Source organism: Lactuca virosa, chromosome 9 (genome assembly GCF_052849685.1).
Source record: "Lactuca virosa cultivar CGN04683 chromosome 9, Lactuca_virosa_CGN04683_v6, whole genome shotgun sequence".
Lineage (NCBI taxonomy): Eukaryota > Viridiplantae > Streptophyta > Magnoliopsida > Asterales > Asteraceae > Lactuca > Lactuca virosa.
Window position 1 is genome coordinate 38,352,735 of NC_136434.1, and position 27,367 is coordinate 38,380,101.

General features: G+C 38.6%; 3 protein-coding genes across 5 annotated transcripts; 2 read left to right on the forward strand and 1 right to left on the reverse strand.

The window, feature by feature from the left end:
- The first annotated feature begins 7,431 nt into the window (after positions 1-7,431).
- Positions 7,432-8,189, forward strand: LOC145137269 (histone H2B). The gene has a single exon (XM_079071413.1). The coding sequence runs from the start codon at positions 7,526-7,528 to the stop codon at positions 7,967-7,969; it is 444 nt and encodes a 147-aa protein (XP_078927539.1). The 5' UTR covers positions 7,432-7,525; the 3' UTR covers positions 7,970-8,189.
- An 83-nt stretch (positions 8,190-8,272) lies between these two features.
- LOC145137267 (glycine-rich RNA-binding-like protein) lies at positions 8,273-10,360 on the reverse strand. Of its 3 annotated transcripts, none has more exons than XM_079071411.1 (6): positions 10,131-10,270; positions 9,778-9,826; positions 9,071-9,177; positions 8,762-8,830; positions 8,565-8,671; positions 8,273-8,463 (listed from the first exon to the last, which is right to left on the reverse strand). In XM_079071411.1, the coding sequence occupies exons 3-6, from the start codon at positions 9,165-9,167 to the stop codon at positions 8,416-8,418; spliced, it is 321 nt and encodes a 106-aa protein (XP_078927537.1). In that variant the 5' UTR covers positions 9,168-9,177; positions 9,778-9,826; positions 10,131-10,270; the 3' UTR covers positions 8,273-8,415. The 3 variants fall into 3 exon arrangements, with proteins under 3 accessions (XP_078927537.1, XP_078927538.1, XP_078927536.1); XM_079071412.1 differs by having other exon boundaries at positions 9,778-9,877; positions 10,131-10,268; XM_079071410.1 differs by lacking the exon at positions 9,778-9,826 and having other exon boundaries at positions 10,131-10,360.
- A 1,679-nt stretch (positions 10,361-12,039) lies between these two features.
- LOC145137270 (histone H2B) lies at positions 12,040-12,802 on the forward strand. Its single transcript, XM_079071414.1, has one exon. The coding sequence runs from the start codon at positions 12,139-12,141 to the stop codon at positions 12,580-12,582; it is 444 nt and encodes a 147-aa protein (XP_078927540.1). The 5' UTR covers positions 12,040-12,138; the 3' UTR covers positions 12,583-12,802.
- Positions 12,803-27,367: the final 14,565 nt, after the last annotated feature.

The window sequence follows — 27,367 nt, forward strand, 5'->3', positions numbered from 1 at the left end:
GCTTATATTCTCAAAATTATTTTATGAAACATTAACTAATACAAAAAATACTTGACCCTTTCAAACTGATGGATATCCTAAAATAACAACAAGCTTGTTCACTATGAGTTATCATTTTTTTTAATAAATGGCTTATAGGCTAGCGGTATCAAATATTGTCTTTTATTTAGATAATTTCACTTTTTTATTTTTTAATAAAGAAGAAAGTGTTACATATACGTATTGGATAAACGAGCAACAAGTTGTGTCGCAACCCCTTCTTGGATGGCAAAGCTAGTTCTTTTAAAAACAACATTTATAGATCTTGGAGTCATAACATTACTATGCATGACCCGTTGGACTCTATTGAGTAGCTCCACATCTTCTGGTGCAAGGAAACCGAAATTATCAAATGCAAAGGGTATAAACGTGTGTTGATTTTCCATGCAATGTTTCTCATGTTTTGCCACTTTGCTTGATGTAGCTTTTAAAGCAGCTTGCCCCACAGTGAAAACCCCACTCCCCTAGCCCACAATATGGGAAACCTCTGTTAGATCCACGCATGCATGTTTTCCTCTAGCCCATCCAAATACTAAAACATCAGTTGGTCTAAGTGTTGATCTTCCTTCCAATGGGTCAGTCAGAAAGTTCACATCTCGTTGTGGACATATGTGAAATTAAGTGTTAGCTTAGGAGTAGATTAGGTTTGTCGGTTCAAAAAAATTATTGTTTTTATTTGAAATATTTTACCATTAATATATATATATATATATATATATATATATATATATATATATATATATATATATATATATATATATATATATTGTTGTGACATGTTTGCAGATGGTTTGGCCGCTAAACAATAGACCTGACTTTGATGCTTGCCTGAGAACACAACCACAAAAGGATCGTTAAAGGACGACCGTGTGTTCTCCCGGAACGTCGCTCCGATGATCAAGTTAGTTTTTCTGAGAGAGATAGTAATTCTGAGGGTGATTTTTCTGAGGGAGAAGATGGATCCCTTCCTTGAGGCGGAAGAGATCATTTTGTACCTATTACTAACGGATCATGGGGATCGTGCCTCGTGAGCATGAAACGTGGCCTCCTCTTACTGGGAGAGCTATTCACGTTAACTAACTCTCAGGTGACGTCATTTCTGGGCGTTACCAGGGTTATTTGTTGCCTTCTCATTGGCTGTGAGCGAATGAGAATATCTCATGGAATGTTCTTACCACGTGATGAGAGATGAGTTGCTGCCCTGACCTAGGCTCGCTTAGACCAATGTCGTGCTTAGCTAAGGTAGTAACGTTTATGTTACATTTTCCGTTACACTTAACGTGCTCGTTAGGTAACGTTAACCAGTCCCTTAAACTAGTAGGCCTCTGCGTTCGTGACGTAGCTAAGTTGTTCTGGTCTACTCACAAATACGTGGTGGACTGCTATTGATAGCTTATGCTGATGGCAGGGCGAAATTGTCATTGATCGGTGGTTTCATCATAAAGACGGTTCGCTGCCCCTTTCTTTGTATTTAAGTCTCTGCCTTCCCTGGCGCATCTTCCCCACCTGCTACCTTACTTTCTTTACACTTCTTTTCGAAAGAAACCTTTTCATTTTATCCTCCAAATCTTTCCATGTCTACTTCTCTCACTTTAGGGAGGAATCTCACTGATGAAGAGTATGAATCTTTTCAATTCTGGTTCGGGTTTGTTTCTGAACATGGAGTGCAGATCCATTCCCCTTATGCTTCTTTGTACAGTCCTCGTCAGGGTAAATTCGGGATCCCAATCGCCCTGTTTGAGGCAGGTTTGTGCCTGCCTACCACTGATTTCTTCAACTTGATCATCCAGGAGTACGGGTTTTCGGTAAGAGAGTTGACCCCTATCGGTATCAACAAGATAGTGGCCTTTGAACTTCTTTGCTATGCCATAGGTCGTCAACCGAGGGTTCTGGCATTCAAGCACCTCTTCAACACTTCTACCCAATCCGGGACTCGAACCCTTTCTCGCCGGCGGGAAGTCCCTATTCTTATTCACGGCCATAAGTCCAAAGAAGAATTTGCAAGAAAAGTTATTGTGGGTGAATAATGATCTAGTGGTGCTTGGCTACTCGAGGGTTAAGGCGTATGTGGACCATGCTCCCGTGCTTTTTGGTGCTGATAAGGAGTTAGCCGACGCCTTGGAGAAGATCAGCATCAACGGCGAGGGTTGGCTCGACTGCTACTTGGTTGCCGGTGGAATGAGCACCGCTTGGAGAACTCGTGGGAAAACGCATGAGTTCTTTGTCGAGAAATAAGGTATAACACTCTTTTTACCTTATCCTCCCCCTCCCCCCTTTTAGCAAAATGCATTGAAAACGGCATTTTGGTTAACCGTTGCTGTTTTTATTTCCAGGTGGGGAGGAGATCATATCCCTGGAGAGGGCTCTTCAGGTTCTGTTTGAGGGTGACATTCAAGTTCGCGAAGTTGACCTTGTAGAAGCTCTTCCCCCTCCTATCTTTGGCCAAGGATTCAGGGATACACACGAGTCTCCCGTCGGCATTGGCGGTGCCGCTGGCGATGGTGCTGGTGGTGACGACGAGTCAGATCTCCAAGACGTCGTTGTCCCTATGGCAGAAAGTTGCCATCTTGGATGTCTTATTGGGTTCATGCATGAGTTAAGATCATTTTTATGAGAATAGAATGCCATGTTGGAGTTTGGGCTTATTAGGGTCATGTTAAGTCACCAAGCCAGTGACTTTATTGATTAAGACGTTGAATAGGACCCGTATCTGTGTTTATGGCCAGTGGAATGGAGTATTAAGCACTTAATGGGAAAAGTGACTTAACAATAGAGTACAATGGGCGTACATGCATGTACGCGCATCGTACATACCATACAACTTGTACGCTTAGCGTACAGAGGAGTACGCCCCACGTACTTATCATATATGAGCTTGGCATGTTTTGGGCCTTGGATTGGGCCATGCTTTGGATTTTGGGTCTTTAGGCCTTAGTCGGCCATCAGAAGTCAGATAATTTGGACCAAGAATATGTATGGGCTTAGGGTAAGGCCCGTTAGAGGGTTTGGGACCAATTTAGAAAATTAGGCCATTAGTGGGCTTGAGAAGCCTACCTAGTGTTGGGCCTTTTGTATTATGGTTTTGGGCCTTGGTTATGGACCAAGTTGGACTAGAGGTCAAATGGTCATTCTACCCTAAGGAGAATTATTGGTTTGGACTAATTGTTATTTTGGGTAATGGTAGCTCGGGGATTCGAGAGATCAGCAGTTCGGGGATCTGCCAGCTAGTAACGAGGGGTTATTCGCAGGATTTTACAGTCAACTTGTGAGGTGAGTTTTCTCCTATAGGAACGGGTATAAGGCACCAATGTCGGCCCGTTTATGTATGTTAGTGTATACCGGATTTAGATCCGATGTTGGGGTTAGCCCGATGTAGTTTTTATGCTTCCGGATTTCGGTCCGATGTCGGGCGGGGCCGAGGAAGGTTTACATGTATGTTCCGAACTACGGTTCGATGTCGGGTGGTACCCGAGGAAGGGATGCATGTTTAGTTATACTTGTTGTCTTTGTGATACTTGTATGTGCCTGGTAGGGAGATGAGTGTGGGCGGGGGCCCGTATCTCATCACTAGCTGAGTATGGATGGGGTTTCATGTCTCTTTAGTGGCATAGTAGGGGCGGGGCCCAAGATAGGTGGGGCCTTGAGACTAACAGTTATAGTGTTGTGTTGCTTATTATGTACTAGCTTGATTATGATTATATGTTTGCATGTGTATAGCGGGCAGGGCCCAAAGACAGGCGGGGCCTGGTAGAAACATATATGTATACCGAGCAGAGCTCGATGTCGGGCGGGGCCTGATGCCGGATGCGTCCGATGTCGGGCGGGGCCCGAGGTAGCGGGCTAGGCCCAATGTTTGCGGTATGTGATTACGTGTATGGTATGTGGTAGATTGGGGAGACCCACTAAGCTTCGTGCTTACAGTTTTCAGTTTGGGTTTCAGGTACTTCCAGTTGCAAAGAGAAGAGCTCGGGATGACTGCATTGCACACACCAAAATGTTTTAGCCTGGGATGTTTACTCTGATGTTTTGAAACTTTGATAACAATTTTTGAGATATTATAACTTATGTTTTGAGGAAATGGGTTGATAATTGTGGTTTTACTATTAAGTTAAAATGAAAATTTTGGACCGTATTATTGGGATGTTACATCTTAGCAATTAAAATGTAGAGTTCCACCCTGTTGGAGTTTCACCACACAAAAACCTTTGAGTTTCTACAACCGCATCCTTCATGGTTTGTTTAAAGGTCTTGATCCGTTGCAGGGAGTCTCTAATGTATTTCACCGCATCATGTATGCTTTTTAGATGGTAAACTTCGTGTTTTAACCCCATTTTCACAACTAGGTTTATGATATGAGTCATACACCTAATGTGAAAATGTTTGCCATTTTCGTAAATACCCGAAAGTTCTTTCACAATGATGTTGATTACCGCGTCATTCGTCTTGGTATTATCAACGGTCATCGTCATTACATTCTTCATGTCCCACTCATTTATGCAATTTAGCAACTCTCGGGCCATGTCTTCAGCTTTGTGAGTATCAACCTCTCTAAAGTTGACTACCCTTTTGTGCATGACAAAATCTTCGGTAATGAAATGGGTCGTGACAACCATATAATTTATCTATTGACACGAGGATGTCCACGTGTCGGTTGTCAAGTGGATGGCTGTTTTGGGGTTGCTCAAATGTCTGTACAACTTATGCTTATCCATTAAATAGAAGGACACAACATCATGAGAGATTTATGCCTTGAAGGCAATTTCACCCTACCATTGATGGCGTTTACAAATTCTATGAAGGTCTCGTTTTCAATGAATTTAAAGGGTAGTTCCCCAATGGTGAAAAGGCCTAGCACGACAAGTTGGATCCTCGTATCATCATGTTTCCATGTGTATACATGGCCCTCACCATTAAGAGCTTTCGTAAATGACAACATTTGTTGTTTGTCATCATCTTCATTCAGTTTGTTGTCCGGATTTAACTTGCAGCAAATAAAATGCTTGTTTATTGAAGTTGTCCCATTCCAGTTTGCATTCGCGACTAGTAATGTTAAACAATAATTACATTCGACCCACTTTCTTTCAATTCTATCTTCCTCCTTTATCCACTCTATCTCGAAGTAATCCCAAATAGGAGCGGTACAATTATCTCTACCCTCACCTCGTCTGGTTGGGTTAATCCGGTCCTTTAACTCCTTTTGAGTCATTTTTTTGTTCTTGGGTTTTGGTTTTGTTGGGTATTTTTGTTGTGTTCGCTTTTATGGTAGTGGTGGTTTTTTTGTTTGTGTTGGTTTTGTTGGTTGTCTTCGTTTTTATGGGGTTGCAAATTTTTGTTTTTTTATGGTTGTTGTTCTAGTGGCTCATCTTCTTGGTGTGATTCGTCACTTGGTATAACATGCCATGCCAGTGTTTCTTCTATATAACCTTCTTCTGAATCTTCTCCATAACCCTATATTCTCAAAATAAAACATATAATTAATACATTGTTAAATTGATATTGAAACAAGAAAAGTAAGATTTGATATGTTTTTTTGCGGGCTTTGTAAGTCATTTAATTTTTAACTAAATCAAACGTTTTTATAGTCTAAAATTAGCTACAAAACATGAACAACATGTAGGAAAAAGAATCAGGTCAATACAACTTAAAATGAATGAGTTATGCACATTTGAACAAAAAAAATCATATTACGTTTAATTGCTGAAACAAAATAAAAATTCTGATTTGATATGCTTCATTTCGGGGATTGCAACTCATTCAATTATAACTAAATCAAACGTTTTTATAGTCTAAACTTATCTAAAAAAACTAAACAACATGTAGGAAAAAGATTCAGGTCAATACAACTTAAATGAGCGAGTTATGCACATTTGAACAAAAAAGTCATATCACGTTTAATTGTTGAAATATTAAAAAAAAATCTGATTTGATATGCTTCATTGCGGGGTTTGTAACTAATTCAATTTTTAACTAAATCAAACGTTTTTATAGTCTAAACTTATCTACAAAACCTAAACAACATATAGGAAAAAGATTAAAGTCAATACAACTTAAATTGAGTGAGTTATGCAACTTTCACAATTTGGACAGAATGCTAAAGACATAAATATTGCTAATCTTACTTGGTCATCAATGTATTTTCAAATCCAATTAACCGGATTACCATCTTAATTATTGGCATCATGAACATCCGAGTTTCGGTATCTTGATGATGGTACACTTGGTAACCCATTCAAATCATATATTGTCAATATCATACATTAATTATATAACTAAACAAATTCTTAGTTTTGACAATCTTACATTCATACTACAAACAAATCTAACAAAAATCTTGCATGCATGTCTACAAACTACAAAGTACATTTGGTAACTCATTCAAATCCTACATTGTTAATATCATACATTAATTATATAACTAAACAAATTCTTAGTTTTCACAATCTTACATTCATACTACAAACTAGTCTAACAAAAATCTTGCATGCATGTCTACAAACTACAAAGTATATTGTTAAATGGAACTTAAAACATGAAATACAAATGTATAATCTTACTTGATCTTCATGAGCATCCATAGTTCGAATTATTGAAAGTGATTGTTGAGAAGTTGATGGTTGTAGACTACTTTTTCCACCTTTTAACATTGCTTATTGATGGTTGAGATCTAGAAGATGATAAATGATGGTGGATCGGTGGATAATAGATGTTGATTTAAGATGAAGAGCACATGATGATGGAAGCAAAATATGAAGATGTCGACTTGAGAATTGAGATGATGACCCGGTGGTTGAACAATCTAATTGATGATCAAATAATCAAGGACTCGGTAGGCAATTAACGACATATGGAGATGTCGACCAATCTACTTGATCGATTTGAGATGATGACCGGGTAGGGTTCCATTAACGAGACATGCCACATTTTTTTTTTGAGGTCTAATTTGGAAGTCCAAAAGACGTGGGTTTTTTTTTAAAAGCTTGTCCGGTTCGGTTCCCGGTTTTGGGCCGGTTCCAATGACCGGTTCCAAAATCGACAATAATATAGTATCCGTCCCGACCCTACTAGTTTCATCGGGTTTCGGTTCCGACCGGTTCTCTGGTTCATATGCTCATCCCTAGGCGTCAGGGCGTCTTTGTAGTTTTAATTTATTTTATTTTAAAAAAGTTGATACAACCATTTTTGTTTAAATTTTTTAATAAACGATCATCACTTTGACTGTCGGACTCCGACTACGAAAAGATCCAACACCCCGCGCTTCAATCGACAAACTGATAACCCAAGGCATCACAACCGTTCATTGTTGTCTCCTTTCCATGCCATGTCATCCATCCGCGTGAGAGCCCCAGCCTCCAATAGAATCGCATTTATCTGTCTTATATAACCTCCGTGCGAAACTATTTCTTCAACAAACGCAATCAATCGAATTCCCCCAAATTTCAAACCCTAGAATTTTCGTTTTCGTTCCCAATCTCCCAACAAAAATCTGATGGCTCCCAAGGCAGAGAAGAAGCCCGCCGAGAAGAAACCAGCGGAAGAAAAGAAGGCCGTGGCCGAGAAAGCACCAGCGGAGAAGAAGCCAAAGGCCGGGAAGAAATTGCCTAAAGAAGCAGGCGCTGCCGCCGGAGACAAGAAAAAGAAGAGATCCAAGAAGAGCGTCGAGACCTACAAGATTTACATATTCAAGGTGTTGAAACAGGTGCATCCTGATATCGGAATCTCAAGCAAAGCCATGGGAATCATGAACAGTTTCATCAACGATATATTTGAGAAGCTCGCCCAGGAGAGTTCGAGGCTTGCAAGGTACAACAAGAAGCCGACGATCACGTCAAGGGAAATTCAAACCGCCGTGAGGCTTGTACTTCCCGGTGAATTGGCCAAGCACGCCGTGTCGGAAGGCACAAAAGCGGTGACAAAATTCACCAGCTCTTGAATAGCGTTTCATTGAAACATGGCAGCGTTAGGGTTTCTCAACTTTTATCATCATGTATTAGCGATCAAATGTCGTTTTTCTTTTTGTCTCTAGGAGGAATATAAGTTTGTAAATTTGGATTATCTTGATCCGATTTGTGTTTTTACATTATCTGTGTAATGAAATGCGAATTTAAGATATCGCAACATTCAATCTATAATGGCATATCTTTTGTATAGAACATTTGACTCATACAAATATCATCACTCATTCAGCCATTATTACTCATGTATAAGTTTGTTTTGGGTAATTGGGTCGGATTAGTAAGAAACAAAACACCTGTTTACTTTGAAGTTTGAATCAATTTCAGTTCTTAAGAAACACACTTTTACAACCAACATAACTGCACTTGATCTCTAACTAAGGAAGTTAATTCATGTCAAACACCAGACCTGACATTGTTGATGTTATTTCTTGTTTGCATAATTGATCCGAATATTTCTACCATCCAGTAGCTGAAAAGAAGCATTACAAACCAATAAAATGAATATGAAATGATGTTTTGGTTACATTTGAAGAAAATGTTTTTGTTTATGATTCTAATGTTTTTTTTTACCTGACCATGCATTTCTGCTAAGGCTTTGGTGGCAGACTCCTCAGAAACAAAATGCACAAATCCATATCCTTTTGATTTCCCACTCTTGTGATCGCATATAACCTTAACTGCAATGCAATCAATCATGGAAGTTAAAACTTTTTATAAGAAGATCAGACAGACACACAGCAGCTAGTGAGTTGTGATCATGTGAGTACCTTCAATTAATTCTCCATGCTGCTCAAATACATGTTTTAACACTGGTTCATGTGTATCATACGAAAGCCCTGTGTGCATACATATACTTTTATTACCATGAATCAATAACCCAAGGCTACTATAATAAACATGATGAGTTCTTAAATTGTCTAGGGTTTAGAATGAAGATGAACAAATTCACGAAAAGCAAAAAAATTAGGAGTGGATTTGAGAAGCATAGCAAACATCAAAAGATGCAAACAAAATAATTTTTCTTTTGCTTTTTGTGAATTTGTTCATCTGAATAGAGAAAAAGTGGGAAGAGATACCTCCGACAAACAGTTTGCTGGAGGAGTGACGACATAACATCCATCTGAATCTGAATATTGGAGATGAAGAAAGCCGAAAAACCCCATTTGCCCACATATTTGTTTTGCTGTTTTCAACAATATGTATGTGTTATGCTTGATGATGACAATGACCATTTTAACCTTCGGCTTTATTGCTTAAGACTTAAACTCAAACAAATGACAAGTCAATTCAAGAACAATTTCACCATACTACATTTAAAAGTTGTCATTGCTCCATCTATATAATAAGTTCATCACTCTCTTTGATTCCTTGTAACAAATTATATGAATTCCCATTACAATTGAATGTAGTGAAACTATGAGTATGATCACTTTAGTGAAAAAAAGTCATAAATTTGTTATATGAATTCCAATTACAATTGAATGTAGTGAAACTATGAGTATGATCACTTTAGTGAAAAAAAGTCATAAATTTGTTGGTTCTAACTTTTGGAAAGACCATGAATTACTACAAGATGATGTTTCTTCAAAAAGATTTGAGAAGACCTAATTTTTGCCACCAATAACTGCTATAGTTGTCTTCACTGACATCTGTATGATTGACCCACAATATTGTGGTTTTCATCATAGACCATTAAAAAAGTTTACTCTTTTGATTCATCATTGCAGTTGATGTCCTGAATATTAATTCCGGAAATAAAATACAGAGGGAACAATCAGCTTACATATGAACTTAATTTCTTGAGGTTGAATCTCCAACAACTCCGTGTTCATCTTTCCATCGAAAATTCAAACATAATCAGATAGATATATCAAAAGCCCGGTCTGGGAATCAGAAATTGCAATCATACCAAAACTCCAGTCAATGTAAGAACCACGAAACACACACTAAAAACTATGATAGAGTAATACTAGCTCTGATTTGATCCATTATTTACCAAAACCAGTTGAAATTTCGAAGAAAACCCTAATTAACCACTGAAATCGTCCTGTGTTTCAATTTACCGACGAAAAATACGGAAACAGAGCATAGTAGGGAAAAGCTAATTAAAGAGCACATTAAGCTAATAAGAATCACCTGAAATAGCAAGAAATAGAACGAATTAGGAGACGATTACAGAGGCGATGATAGTAAGGGTTGCTGACGGGAGTCGTTGGGTGCTGTCGCCGGAGATGATGGTGAGGGTTGGCTGATATGCTGTGATGGAAGGAGAAAGGACATATGCGATTGTAGAGGGCAAAGATGGGTATTTCAACCATTCAGCGTCCACCCTGCAGGCCTCCTGCATCTATGAAATATGAATAAAGGTGGGCAAACCGGTTTTCTTTCACATACGGGATCGGTTTTTAAACCGGTTTGTATCAAGTCACACGATTCGAAACGGATTACCTTTAGACCGGAAAAAACCGATCCTATACGAACCGGGTCAAATCGGTTTGAAAAAAACCCCAAGTTATATATATATATATATATATATATATACACCGATCCATTTCATTGTGAATAATATAGTTCAAAATATGTCGATGGAAGGCAAACGGATAACAAGCTGCGCCGCTAGCCCTTTCTGAATGACAAAACTAATTTTTTTGAAAACAACATCTGTGGATCTAAGATATATGACATTAGAATGCATGACCCGTTGGACTCTGTTGATGAGTTTCACCGCCTCTGGTGCGAGAAAATCAAATATATCAAATGCAAACACTAGTTGATTTTCTATATATGCATTCTCGTGTTTTGCCACTTTGCACGCAACGGTTTTCAAAGCGGCATGCCCTGTTGTGAAACTCCCGCTCCTCAAACCAACGAGAGGAGAGACCACAGTAAGATCCACACACACGTGCGTCCCTCCTACCCATCTAAAGACCAAAATGTTAGTCGGTCTAAGTGTGGATCTTCCATCATAGAGGGTCCGTCAAAAAGTTAACTGACGCTTTTTTCTTCGCAGAAATACCAACCCGCCGACAAGCATCAAAGAGAACATCCATAACCACATCATGTCTGTACTTGAAACCAGAGAGCTCTCTAGAATGAACCGCATGTTCCCCAAAGTTGTCAAAACATGCATTGCGGCAAACTAGACATATATCGTCAATTGGGAATAGAGGAATCATGAGGTGGTAACAAAGGATAGTTCGGTACTCCACATGAAACATATGTTGACCAAGGTCATCAATATGGATAGTTAGCAGAAAATCCAGAGCATGATGTGCCCGAAGACACTCAAAAACAATTTTATCTAACAGTCATGTCGAAGTCGACTTCCATATCTTTGACGATCTTGCTAAAAATGACACACGCCAATGCTTTTTGGGATTTAGGGGAGGCGGTGAAAAATTGGGCTTATTCAAGGTGATGTTCAATTTGGAAAAAAAATTATCAAAATTGAAAAAATAAACTAATTTATGTTAAAATTGAAAAAAAAAATAAATAAAAATTTAAGGGGTAATTGGGTTGAACGGTTTATAGAAAATCTTATAAAAAAAAAATAAATAAAAAATTATCAAAATTGAAAAAATCAACTAAGTTTATAGAAAATCTTGTAATTTATTCCTTTCTACACGCATAAATAATAGCAATGAATATCTTATGTTTTCTTAGGCAACGCCTCCAATTCGCCACAAAACTGATGATCTCCGAGACCGAGTTGAAATTTTGAGAGGGTATGCCACATAATTCGAGGATCCAAAACAATACCTCTAGAATAAAATGATAACTTGTCAATAAATGATCGCTGAAGTGAACACCTTCGGACAAAAAATACAAAGGCTAGAGGATACGATCCATATGGGCATCAGGGCATCTTTGTAGTTTTATTTTATTTATATTAAAAAAATTGATACGGCCAATCAGCCATTTTTGTTTAAATTTTAATAAACGATCATCACAACCGTTCAGTGTTGTCTCCTTTTCATGCCATGTCATCCATCCGCGTGACAGCCAAGCCTCCAATACAATCGCATTTATCTGTCTTATATAACCTCCGTGCGAAACTATTTCTTCAACAAACGCAATCAATCGAATTCCCCCAAATTTGAAACCCTAGAATTTTCGTTTTCTTTCTCAATCTCCCAAAAATCTGATGGCTCCCAAGGCAGAGAAGAAGCCCGCCGAGAAGAAACCAGCGGAAGAAAAGAAAGCCGTGGCCGAGAAAGCGCCAGCGGAGAAGAAGCCAAAGGCCGGGAAGAAATTGCCTAAGGAAGCAGGCGCTGCCGCCGGAGACAAGAAAAAGAAGAGATCCAAGAAGAGCGTCGAAACCTACAAGATTTACATCTTCAAGGTGTTGAAACAGGTGCATCCTGATATCGGAATCTCAAGCAAAGCCATGGGAATCATGAACAGTTTCATCAACGATATATTTGAGAAGCTCGCCCAGGAGAGTTCGAGGCTTGCGAGGTACAACAAGAAGCCGACGATCACGTCAAGGGAAATTCAAACCGCCGTGAGGCTTGTACTTCCCGGTGAATTGGCCAAGCACGCCGTGTCGGAAGGCACAAAAGCGGTGACAAAATTCACCAGCTCTTGAATAGCGTTTCATTGAAACATGACAGCGTTAGGGTTTCTCAACTTTTATCATCATGTATTAGCGATCAAATGTCGTTTTTCTTTTTGTCTTTAGGAGGAATATGTGTTTGTAAATTTGGTTTATCTTGATCCGATTTGTGTTTTTACAGTATATGTGTAATGAAACGCGTATTTAAGATATCGCAACATTCAATCTACAATGGCATATCTGTTGTATAGAACATTTGACTCATACAAATATAATCACTTATTCAGCCATTATTACTCATGTATAAGTTTTATTTTGGGTAATTGTGTCGGATTAGTAAGAAACAAAACACCTGTTTACTTTGAAATTTGAATCAATTTCTATTCTTAAGAAACACACTTTTACAACCAACATACAAAAGTTTACGTATAACATTCAAAGCTTTAATTGGTAACAAAAAAAACTGCACTTGATCTCTAACTAAGGAAGTTAATTCATGTCAAACACCAGACCTGACATTGTTGATGTTATTTCTTGTTTGCATAATTGATCTGAATATTTCTACCATCCAGTAGCTGAAAAGAAGAATTACAAACCAATAAATGAATATGAAATTGAAATTATGTTTTGGTTACATTTGAAGAAAAGGTTTTTGTGTATGATTCTAATGTGTTTTTTTTACCTGACCATGCATTTCTGCTAAGGCTTTGGTGGCAGACTCCTCAGAAACAAAATGCACAAATCCATATCCTTTTGATTTCCCACTCTTGTGATCGCATATAACCTTAACTGCAATGCAATCAATCATGGAAGTTAAAACTTTTTATAAAAGATCATACAAACATAGAAGCTAGTGAGTTGTGATCATGTGAGTACCTTCAATTAATTCTCCATGCTGCTCAAATACATCTTTTTAACACTGGTTCATGTGTATCATACGTAAGCCCTGTGTGCATACATATACTTTTATTACCATGAATCAATAACCCAAGGCTACTATAATAAACATGATGAGTTCTTAAATTGTCTAGGGTTTAGAATGAAGATGAACAAATTCACGAAAAGCAAAAAAATTAGGAGTGGATTTGAGAAGCATAGCAAACATCAAAAGATGCAAACAAAATAATTTTTCTTTTGCTTTTTGTGAATTTGTTCATCTGAATAGAGAAAAAGTGGGAAGAGATATCTCCGACAAACAGTTTGCTGAAGGAGTGACGACATAACATCCATCTGAATCTGAATATTGGAGATGAAGAAAGCCGATTAACCCATTCGCCCACATATTTATTTCGCTGTTTTCACCTATGTTGTGTTATGCTGAATGATAACAATGACCAATTTAACCTTCTGATTTAATTCTAGGTCTTGATTGCTCAAGACTCGAACTCAATCAAATGACAAATCAATTCAAGAACAATTTCACCATCCTATATTTAAAAGTTGTTATTGTTCCATCTATAACAAGTTCATCACTCTCTTTGATTCCTTGTAACAATTTATATGAATTCCAATTACAATTGAATGTAGTGAAACTATCAGTATGATCACTTTTAGTGAAACAAAGTCATAAATTTGTTGGTTTTAACTTTTTAAAAAAATCATGAATTACTACAAGATGATGTTTCTTCAAAAATGTGTAAAATATTTGACAAGACCTAATTTTTGCCACCAATAACTGTTGTAGTTGTCTTCACTGACATTTGTATGATTGATGACCCACACTATTGTTGTTTTCATCATAAACCATTAAAAAAGTTTACTCTTTTGATTCATCATTGTAGTTGATGTTGTGAATATTAATTCCAGAAAAAAAAATACCGAGGGAACAATCAGCTTACATATGAACTTAATTTCTTGAGGTTGAATCTCCAACAGCTCCGTGTTCATCTTTCCATTGAAACCAGAACCGCCTTCCTGAGTACTCATCACCAAACTGAGCCGAAACCAAACCAGAACCTCCTTCCTGAGTGCTCATCACCAAACTGAAATACATCACGCAAATGAGCAAAACATACCCAAGAATCATCCTCCCACAAGCTTCCTAGATTCTCCAGGACTCTCCTCGATTCGAGTATGGATCATGTGCTTTCAATAGTACGGGCCCAATACTACCTTCCACACCTATCCTTATTTTCCTCAAGAATCGTCCCGAATCCTCCAAGTCACTCTCTCAAACTAATACTCAAAATGCTCACCTATCCGGGTGTTGGCCTGCCCCTTCGGTCTATCTCAATTGGACTGCCGAACATATCTGGTTGCTCGACATGCCAATTCGGTCTATCTTAACTGGATACTGCCGTGCATATCTGGGTGCTCGACATGCCCCTTCGGTCTATCTCAACCGGATACTGCCGAGCATATCTGGGTGCTCGACCTGCCCCTTCGGTCTATCTCAACCAGATACTGGGTCTATTTCACCCCTACCACTACCATATAGTATCATACATAATTCACAGAATCATCAAACGGTACATGTACACCTGATCATTATCACAAAGATAATCATCAGGTAAAATCATAACTAATGGGTCGGCCTTGGTGCCTTCGACCCACGAATTCTACAAAGGGAGACTCACCTCAAACGACAGATAAATCCAACAACTGCTGCAACTGCTAAGAACCGTCTTCCACGAATTGAACCAACAACCAAACCATTCTTTAATAATTAACCATGGCAAAGTGTAAGATCCCAAAATTCAAGACCAAAAATTTCATTTGTAATATAAGAAAACACTTAGTAACTTTGCCCCAAACATTGAAAACATTTCATTTAAAATAAATATCAGAGTCTAATCCCAAAGATCACGTAATGCAGAATAATAAGGGTGAATGCGATGCGATCGTCCCGAGCTCCTTATCCGAAAGCTGAAGGTACCTGAAACCAAAACTGTAAACCGTAAGCACGAAGCTTAGTGAGTTCCCCAAATACCACATACCATACATATCAACTGGGCCATACATGACATACATACTGTGAGCCATACATATCAATCATATACCAAATAAGGTGTTATGTGCCGCACATAGTCTTGCTGTTATGCCACGGGCCGCCACGTGGTCTTTCTTGCCAAGTCGGGGGCCACCCCCTGGGTCTTACATACAAGTGCCAAGAGCCGCTTCCTGGTCTTCCTTGCAAGTATCACAAAGACAATTAGCATACATACTACTCTACTTAGCTAATGAGCATACAGTGTGCCAGGAGCCACCTCCTGGTCTTTCATGCATATTGCCTAGGGCTAACCCCCGGGTCTTCCTATCATACATAATAGCATACTGTGTGCCAGGAGCCACCCCCTGGCCTTTCATATATAGTGCCTAGGGCTAACCCCCGGGTCTTCCTACCATACATAAACTAAATGGGCTGACATTGGTGCCTTAGACCCATACAAACAGTGAGGAGACTCACCTCGCACTGCTGAAGTCCTGCTGATACTCCTCTGGCTGCTAACCGACAATTCCTGGACTGCTGCTCCTTCGGCTCCCCGAGCTATCAGCACCAAAATAACACTTAGACCAAAATGCCCTCAAAAGTCAAACTAAGTCAATCTTGGTCAAAGTCAAAGTCAACGGTAAAAGTCAACGCTCCGAGTTGACTCAACTCGCCAAGTTGCCCCATCAACTCGTCGAGTTCTAAGAATCAGAATCCTGAAATCACGATCCAACTCGTCGAGTCAACCCCTGACTCGCCGAGTTCCCAGGCTACTCATGGTCACGATTTAACGAATCAACTCGCCGAGTTCCTCCATACAGAAAACGGGACAACTCACTTCGACTCGTCGAGTTCCTCCCTAGACTCGGCGAGTCCCTTAGTCTGTTTGGGCTATCTTAATGGATTAAGCCCCTATACTTCAGATCCTAACTCCAAACTTCGAATACACTCTAGAAATGACCTTAGAAGGGGAAAGTTTCCAACTTTACCCATTAATACCCTTGCTTAAAGGATTTTACTCAAACCCTAACTCTTAAGGACCTAGATCTTGGTCCACAAGCCAACCATACACCAAACTAATGCATCCAAACATAGATCTGGACGCAAACATCTCATAACCATGCAAAGCTCCTGCCTTTTTTGAAAGAACCCCTTTCTAAATTTTACAATATTATTCCAAAAATGCTACATGCATATTCATAAACATATTTTACATATATGGTCTTATTACAAAAGACTGGATACAAACCGACTAACGAGGTTTTTACAAAGTTTTATATATTACATAATTTCCCAGGAATTTATACACTAATAAAAAATTTATAACATTATCTATTCTACATCTTCTAACAGTACATAACTATACAGGATGCTTATCACCTACAATAATTAAACACTGAGAGGGATAAGAGGTGACGCTTAGTGAGTTCAATAACAGTTACTATATAACATTATGCCATATATATATATATATATATATATATATATATATATATATATATTATGAACAAATTTTCTTTTAATCAAATAAAATTTTATAGTTATGTAAGTAATGTTTAAAGGACTTAGGACTGCTAACTTGCTTTAATTCATTTTCCTTGTTTGGATGTGGCCTTAGGGTATCGGTTATTTGTCCGAATGTCGTCTAAATATTAGTTACATATTATGTATACATATGTAGACATAGAAGTTCTATTAGTCAGTTCAGTACCTTTGGGTAGCAAAGGCACACCTTCATTCAGTCCTATACATACATTACTAGTAACTATAATAGGTATAGTTTAGGAGATACTATTTACTATTCCTAGTACAAGGAATCACACAAGAGTCAGTTCATTCACGAGTCTATACAAATATACTACATACTATATGAAGAGATACTATTACATACTATACGGAGAGAAATACTATATACTATACAAGGAGAATTACTACATACTATACGGGACTGACCATCCTACACCTGGCTGCTAGCTACAGCGGGACCTGTTCATCGACGGATGTTCTCGGTTGTACTGTTCGGCGAGTTACCACGCCGTGTTCATCCTAGACAAAAGGATACGATTTCAATGATTATATAATCTTCCCTATTACTTTTATCTTGTGACACATTCACATAAACGATGAGGTAGACTATAATTTGATAAATATAGTTGTACGTGGGAAAAACCTTCATTCATACAGAGAAGCAAACCTTCAAAGCAGTCGGGTCTTGGTAGAAGACTACTTTTTATACTAGTAGGAAATATGGGATTTTCTAGGGTTTTCATACTTATACAAACTTTTTCATTGAACATTTACAAGTCTTTTCTTTACAGTTTTACAAATCAATGACACTAAAATACTTATGAATTCACAAGCTTAAATGCTGATCTACGCTTTCAAAATAACTTGTATTCTCAGGTCACCAGTAGACAGGTACGATGACCAGGTTTTGAGAAGACGGAGCAGTCAAGACTCGTCTTTTATATTGATTACTTATTATCATGTCTTATTCTATAAAAGAATACACATGTATTAAAATTTTACTATTAATGCAATGGATGATGTTGTTGCTTGTTTACTACTTTGCACTATTGTGATGCTTTACATGACGTCCTCCGCCCCAGAACGTTTCCGCCGTTCTTGGTTTTGGGGTGTGACAGATTGGTATCAGAGCATTGTTTATAGTGAATTGAGTATATCAACCCATAAAAGATATACAGACTATAAATACAATGGGATTAAAATAATCTGAACAAGAGTTTATACTTTTAAATAATAAAATATTTAACTAAGTATACATGCCTGCATTCATACTAAAATCGGTGTCACAATGACAAAAACAAAAGTATTACGATTGTTGAATATCACAAGTAAGCTCGGGGATGTATGGTCAGTCCTGGGAGTGGCATAGACTGATCAACTATGATGGTCCGAGGAGTGATTAGCATATGCCCAAGAATGGTTGTGATATGTCAACAAGTCTAAAAACTTACCAACACTACTACAATGAAGACATTAGGAGTATTTTTGTGTTACTATAATTACTTAGTTGAGAATTAAAGATCCTCATTAGTAGGTCAATAGTTGCTAAGTGGATACACTAAGGTTATATGTAACTGGGATGACATAGACTTAGAATCTGTGAATTTTTGCTTTACCCCCTGTTCCTTGTGAATTTGGAGTTAAGGTCACTTATTCGAAGGCCTATCCTGTTTTGATTACATATAACTGGTATGCACTTTACAAATATTGAAGTAACTGATGAAGATTATCTTATAATTATCTAGATAATACGTCTAGTATTTATTTCTTTATCCCCATTTCTCGCGTAGATAACAATGGTTGGACCCCATCCCCACGACGACCCGTATTTCCCGAACGAAGGCAATGCTGGATGGTTTGGAGAAGAGCCAGAAGATGATCATCCAATCCCTTTGGACGATCACCATGCTGAAGGCTTTTCAGATGGAGCTAACTCCGAGCCTGAGGTTGAGAACCTGCCCCCGGTGGCTCCCAACCCAAATCCTAACCCTCGTCCGACTTTTCAAAGCCCGACGCCCCCTTGGGTAGAATGCTTGGAGACATGGAGCGAAGAACAAGATCAGCCCATGCCATTCAACGGACACCGAAGCTTCTATAACCTGAGCGAGGGAAGCTCAGCAGACAGGGTTCTGCCAATCCTGGTCCGCAGGGTTGCCCGAAATGAAATCCAGGGCAGGACAACTCTCCATCACATCACAGAGGTTGATGCCAATGCAAGAATGCATACCATCCGTACCACCCATCTTGAAGATGCTCGTGAGAGGTCTGGGAGAGACCATGAGGCCCTGCTGCAAGCACTAGCTGAAACTCGAGCCGAAGTCATAGAGTTCCGAGTATGCCAGAGGGTGTACGAAAGACACCTGCTTGATATTGAGCGTCAACTGGCTGAACTAAGGGTTCACCAGAGGGATGACCGTCACCAGTAGGAGATGCTTTATCTTTCCTTCCTTGTTTTAAGGAATCGTTTTCCTGTCTATGCCCTATGTAGCACTTTTCTATGTAACTGCCCCAGTATCGTAAGTACTTTTAGTTAGGCCTCCATGCTGTCAAAACTTTTCTACTTTGGATATGATGTAAGACCTTCTGCAAGGTCAATTTTTTTTTCCAACCTATTACATCCTAAATATCAATGATATTGACAGTCAGCTAATTTCTGTGTCAATCTTTGTTCAAATACTTACATCCTACTATCGTTAGAATTCTATCTAAAACTCACTCTAGTCAAGTTATTGAGCTATGGTAATTTAGCTCAGGGATCACTTCCAATTCTTGTCGAAGGTTGGATGGCAATCGTCTTATAACCATTCTATGAACTTACTTCTACTGTTTACTAGGACTGCATCATAGGGATGTAGGTCAAACCCTCAAGAACTTACTTCTACTCTTTTCATGAATGATCGAAATACATCTAGGTTCAACCATAATCACTCACAAACTCCTTTTCTTTCGTATAACAGAATCATGTCGTCATCCAGAAATAGTCAGCCGAGCAACAAAACCCCTATCCTTTATATCGACGCCGTTACATTCCAAGCCGCGGTAACAGCTGCAGTGGCAGCTGTCCTTGCAAACCTCAACGCTAACAACGCAAGCAAGGCTGGCAAGTGGGTTGACAATTCCGATCGTTGTATCGATCCGGGAAGGCAACAAATGATAACAGTCACAGACTTGCAAAGCCGTAAAACCGAGAATAGGAAACGAAAGCGTCAAGCCCAAAAGGAGCGCAAGCGATCCCAAAGACTTGCCATGCAACAGCAACAAGTGGCAACCCCTGCCATTCCAGCACCGATCAGACCATACGAGGGAAAACTCCTGAAGTGTGACAAGTGTAGCTTTCATCATAATGGGGCTTGCCATGAAATGCAATGCTGCAATTGCCACAAGATAGGGCACCATGCTCGTAGCTGTGGAGCACCGGTACGACCCATCACTCAAGTCCCTGACATCGAAGTCAACCAGGCTTGCTATGTTTACGGTGAAATCGGACACTTTAAAAGGAATTGTTCGAAAAGGAGGAACAATGAAAGCAACCGTGTCCACATAACTCCGACCCGACAGATCACTTCCACCACCGATGCTGGTGCAAGCCAGATATGTCACCAATGCGGTGAGATAGGACACCTCGATAAGGATTGTCCAATAACAAAGAACTCTGGCGCAGACGGGAAGATACTAAGGATCACTGCCGCAGGAGAGACTACTCCGGACCCACGTTGAAATACTAGGGCGTTTCGATATAATAGACTTATAAACCGTTAAACACTAGTGCAACTCGAGTCTTGTCTTTTGCGAGATCCCGCCAGTCAAGGGGCTCTCGTGCTGCGTATACTTGCTTTTTGTAGTATACCTTGTTCGCAGCAGTAGTCTTGTAGTTAATCTAAAGTACTGAAACTCTTTTAAAAGTTGCACTGTTGTGTTTTGTCTGTAACGCCTTTATGATCTAGTCTAATGCCTTTATTTCCAAGTGAGTCCGATGTTATCATATAACTTGAGTCAATTCGATCCTCACAATACCAGCTTCGTGCATAAATTCTTTTCTCCGAAATCGCCTTTCTAGCAAAGCCGTCATTCCAGAACTCCGAGGTACTCATGCATAGAGTACCTTATGTTTCGTGTCCTTCCCAAAGAAACCTCAACAAACCTCCCCGGAGTACCACTCGTACAGTACGTCAAGTTCAACCCGAAGACCCATACGGTTGATCTATCGCTGAAGAAAGTATACGCAAGGGTGATATATAATCAAGGTTCTACGGACTTAGAATTGATGATTTCGCTTTAATTTCTTTTCCTTGTTTGGATGTGAGCTTAAAGAAGAATCATTTATTCAACTGCCTTTTCAATCTTAATTATATACGACTCGTATACACGAAGCTGTGATTGATGAACCAAATATGACTTCTGATATGAACTTCAGGACGAAGACTGCTCAAGACTACGAGTGATCGTACTGCCATGCGAATAAACTTAGAATCCAACCAAATCGCCCTATAGTCTAGCACCTACAGAGATGCAAGAACTGTCCGGTCAACTTAACGAACTGCTCAGCAATGGCTTTTTAAGACCGAGTTTCTCACCCTGGGGAACTCCAGTCTGGTTCGTCAAGAAGAAAGATAGATTAGTTAGTATGTGCATCGACTAATGGAGACCTCGAGAAGATTTCCATTAGGGATCGTTACCCTCTGCCTCGCATGGATGGATTGTTTGACCAACCGCAAGGAACGAATTACCTTTCGAAGATGGATCTGAGATCCGAGTATCGCCAGTTACAAGTGTCAGAGGAGGATGTCCCGAGAACGGCCTTCCGAACTCGATGCGGACGCTACGAGTCCGTAGTGATACCTCTCGGATAAGACCAATGCGTCCGTAGTATTCATGAACTTAATGAATAGGGTATGCCGTCCTTACTTGGATCAGTTCGTCATTGTCCTTATAAATGACCTACTTATCTACTCTCGTAGTAAGAAAGAGCATAGAAAGCATCTACGACAGACCTTGGAAACATTACGATCAGAGAAGCTTTATGCGAAGTTCTCTAAATGCGAGTTTTGGAGTCGAAGAGTCGAATTCCTAAGGCACACCGTTAGTAAAGTGGGAATTCATGTGGACCCTTCCAAAATCAAAACCGTTGAGAATTAGTCAGCACCAAAGACGCCTACAGAAATTCGCAAATTTCTAGGCTACGCTGACAAGATAAGGAAACCTTTGGAATTCCAGGAGGAGACCACGTTCCTTTGAAAGTCTCACCCCGGAAAGGCTTGATACGTTTCGGAAGGCGTGGAAAGCTAAATCCAAGGTACATAGGGCCTTTCGAGATTCTTGCTAGAATCGGCCCTGTAGCTTACAGACTCAACCTACCCCACGAACTTAACAACGTACATTCTACCTTCCACGTCTCGAACTTGAAAAAGTGTCTGTCCCACGAGACTCTTGTAATCCCACTCGACGAGATCGAGATCAACAAGAGCCTCAACTTCGTGGAAGAACCGTAGTGTCCATGGACCGAGAGGTCAAGCAGACGAAACAAAGCCGCATCCCATTAGTGAAGGTTCGCTGGAACGCCAAGCGAGGACCTGAATTCACTTAGGAGCGCGAGGATCAATCGAAACGGAAGTATCCTCATCTCTTTACTCGGTTATTCGTACCTACTTCCTTGCCTAAACTCTAATTTCGGGACGAAATTCCCTCTAACGGGGGGGGGGGGGGGGGGATGATGTGACAACCCGAAATTTCCTATCCTGTACAGTCAAGCACTTCATTGAAAGTCAAACTTACTCCTGCTAACTTTTAGCACAGTTTAGAGTCCGTTTGAGCATTCTGATCTTTAATACATCAAAGGATCAAATTCTAGAATGGGTCAACTAGGGTTCCAAACCACCAATCAAGCTTTAAACCCTCAAATGAGGAGTTTACGGCCATGAGACCATGAGTTTACGGCCGTAAACTCATGGGGTCGTAAACTCCATGCCTATATAAGAAAAACTTAGCCATTTTTCATTCATTCTTGCCACTTCAAGCCTAGAATTCAGGTTTGCTCTCAAGTATCATCAAGATCATTCATTCCAATCTTCCATTCATGTAAGTAAATCACTCCATCTAAGTGTTATACCTCACTTATTCTTGATTCACACATGATTTCATCCATGAAATCTCTTCTTTTGGTTAGATCTTCAAGTGTTCTTCAAAACACCAAGAACACCAAGAACACACACTAATGTTCTTGGACCTTAAACACTCTTGCAAGCTTCTATATTGTAAGTACTCTTGTCCTAGCTTGTTGTATACTAGAATGAACTTGTTTAAGCCTTAGAAACATCAAGAAATCTGGAATGGAAGGAGTTTACGGCCAGGGCATCTCCCAAGGCTGTAAACTCTATTAGAGGGTGCATAGCTGCCCTAAATTCCTTCCTAAGGCTTGGGACTTGAACTAGAACACCTTCCCTTTGAGCTAAGGACCTTAACACATGAATTTGGGGAGTTTTCCATGGGTTTACGGCCGTAAACCCACTAGGGCCGTAAACTCCATGGAGAGTGGTCCTTGGGCCGTAAACTCAATACCAATGCCTTACGACCCTTAGATGCAACCCTATGATCTTATAACACTTAAATCCAAGTGTTTTCCATATTCTAGGGTGTTTATACTTGCTTAATTAGTGTTATAATCACTAATTAGTTACATATATATGTCCTTATATGTTATTAGGATCATTATGTGTGTTCAAGTCTTCACTTGACACCTAGCACCTTGTCCAACACTTCCATCCAATCCACTCACTACAGGTGAGTTCATACCCCTTAATCAACCTTTTAAATGTTTTTAAATGCTTTTATGGGGGGGGGGGGAATACAAGTTGAATCATACTAGTTATTATATCAATCACATGTGATTAATAACTAGCATACAAATGGATTTCACTATACTTTTAGCTGTTTTGCCAAACAAACTACTTCAAAATGATTTCTCAAACGCTTTTACATGTTAAACTCTTTATCAAACTTGTTTTCTATACTAAATCTTTCCTTTCAAATTCTGTTATAGCTATGTTTCAAACAAAGGATTTCATGTACTTCAAACTATGTTTCAGACAAGGGATTTTTATTACTTTAAACTGTTTATATCAAACAAACTGCTTTTAAAATCGTTTTATAAATTGACATCAAGTCATTAATATTTATTATTAAACTCTTCAAATGTTTTACAAAAATTCTTTTAAACTTTTATATATATTGTCAAATGCATGCCTATATATGTATAGTTATGTAAGTAATGTTTAAAGGACTTAGGACTGCTAACTCGCTTTAATTCCTTTTCCTTGTTTGGATGTGGCCTTATGTCACACCCCCAAACCAAGGATGGCGGAAACGTCCGGGGGTGGATGACTTCATGTATAGTATCATAACAACAATTGTAATAGTAATTGAAGCAAACACAACCAACATATATATAATTGAAAAAGTGACATCATTGTATGAATTACATGTTTACGAATCAATTACAATATGTTGACAAAATATGAAATAGTAGACGCCTTAGCGCCCCATCCTCAAAAGCACTTGGTTACCTGTTTAATGATTTCCTGAGAATACAAGTTGTTTGAAAAAGTGTCAACACAAAGGTTGGTGAGTTCATAAGCTTTTGTTTGGTATTATTAAAAGCCTTTCGTTTGTAAAAGTAGTATTTGTGTTAGAAAATCCAATATTTTCCTTAATGTGTAAATGTAGTCTTAAAACCCAAAGACCGAAATGTACAAGTAATTTGTCATATTTATAGTAAAACAATGCAAGTTTAAATCGACATAAACTCGTTAAATTTTAATGAAGTTCCCGTAAATTCCAATGTTTATTAATACTTTATGTGAGTTTATTATAACCATACTATGACCAAGGTTGCCTAAAACGACGTTCTTCAGGCGTCGGAAATGTTATGACATTTGTCACCCCAGACCTATCGGTCTAACTGTTGCATGCAGTTTAGGTGTGGGTTTGTCAAACCCAATATAGATCTATACACAACTATCACGCTCTCCTTCAAGGAGACTCTGGTTACAATACAGGACTTAATGGTAGTTTGAAGTAAATGTCTCACAAAGTCATTAACGGAATTACGTGTTATGAAAACTTGGTACCGTATGGCCGTACCTTGCTTAATGAAAATATCATTTGTATAAATGTACCCTTTTTAAATGTATGTGTTATGTAATGTATCATAAACTATACCTATTATAGTTTATCAACCAAGGGTAGTACGTAGTAATGTATGCAAACTATATTCAAAATAGTTTATTAAATGTTTGAATGTATCGGTTGTACTTTGATTATAATCACTTGTTATTCTTTATATTTTATATGTCCAAATCCATTTGTAAACTGATGTGTGTCTAAATATTAAGATGAAATGTCATATATTGCAATAACATATAATCACATAAAGATATACACCTTGCTCAACATGTTACAAGGTGAAATGAAATTGACAGCAACTTTTCGTTGAATACAGTTTATGTTACTGTTCTTAGAAAATTTATAGAAAAATCATCAAAGCTCTAAATCCAAATCCGCAAATTCTGAGAGTTTGGAATATGAGTCTAGTTTGTTCGTAAATTTTATCATGATTTTTAGTGATCTCTAACAGAGGTGAAAATGTTCATAATCACAGACTGGTCCGGGTTTGCTTCTGAAATGACAGACAGTTTTGTAAAAATCACCATAAATTGTAGAAAAATCATATGGAGATGTGCAAGTAGCCATTTTAAAGCTAAGAGTTTGAACTACTTGCACCTGGTACAGTTTTGAAAACTAAAATATTTAAGTTGACCAAAACAGTCCGTGATCGAAGTTCATCTTTTCTGATGTAATCTGATAGAAAAAGTTTAATTGTGTTCTTGATGATTTTACTTGTATTCCCCCCTTAAAACTTAAGAAAAACATGTAAATGTAGGGGTATGAACTCACCTTATGTGTTCTTAGAGGTTGGATGTTGGAGAAGAGAAGTGTTCAACTCAAAAACACTTAGAAGATGCCTTGACGAATCGAGAACCAATAGTGGAAGAAAGCTTGATGATTAACCTTGGAAGTCTTGAAATTAAGAGAGAATGGTGTAGAAAATGAGTGACTTAAGCCTTGTATTTATACTAGTAAGAATTACTATTCATATATAATTCTTTAATAATAAGTGTTAAATGTTGACATTCTCCATATAACTAGTTAGTGTATATGACATATCCATGATGTAATCATGACAAATGTTTCTAGAAGATGGTTAATACTAATTGGCTAATAATAGTAATTTTTAAAACGTAAATAGTAAATAGTAGGTAGTAAATAATAAATAGTAAATAGTAAATATGATGAGATTTTTACAATTGTCATATTTGTAAACCCCGTTAAGCCATGTTTAAGAGTCTTACACAGCCCCCGATAATTGTGCAATAGTGTTTTATCGCTTTGGTTCGTTGTTTAGCACTGTTAAGGCTAAGGAAAATCAAACACATGAATTTTTCAAATGATGTTTTCTCATTAAAATAGCGAATTGTACAACGTAAACCTTAACATACAAGGGTTAATGGAGTTGACCGGTTTGACTTGTTGACTTTGTTTGACTTTGACTTGACTCAATTTTGACGGTTGTCACATCATCCCCCCGTTAGAAGGAATTTCGTCCCGAAATTTGCATTTGACTGGGACATCAAGAGTTTGGGAAAAGATGTGGGTATTTTTGTTTCATTTGATCTTCGCGTTCCCAGGTGAACTCAGGCCCTCGTTTAGCGTTCCAACGGACCTTCACGATGGGAATACGACTTTGTTTCGTTCGTTTGATTTCCCGATCCATGATTTTGACTGGTTCCTCCACGAAGTGGAGATTTTTGTTAACTTCGATTTCGTCGAGTGGTATTACGAGGGTCTCGTCGGATAGATTTTGTCAATCATATTTTCGGGGTAAAAAAAAAATAAAGTTTTATTAGTTACCTATAGCGACGACTTGTCGTCACCACAGGTTTAATCTATTACGATGACTTGTTGTCGCTATAGGTTTTTAACAAGAGCCAACGACATACCTATAGCGACACACAAGTCATAATTTGCATGTGTGAAGACTTGGAGTACTTTCTAACTGGTTCATGTGTGAAGACTTGGAGTACTTTCTAACTGGTTCATGTGTGAAGACTTGGAGTACTTTCTAATGAAAACTGTGCTACTGGGGAAATTGGAAACTGGAACGTAGCTTCAAAGTCAAGAATATGCAGTAGGCATGTGATGCATTAAATGCATGAGGCACACAAGTCATAATTTGCAGCAACATATCCGTATATGTGTGTGAATTGAAGAAGAAGGTTACGGCTCAAAGAATATATATATATATATATA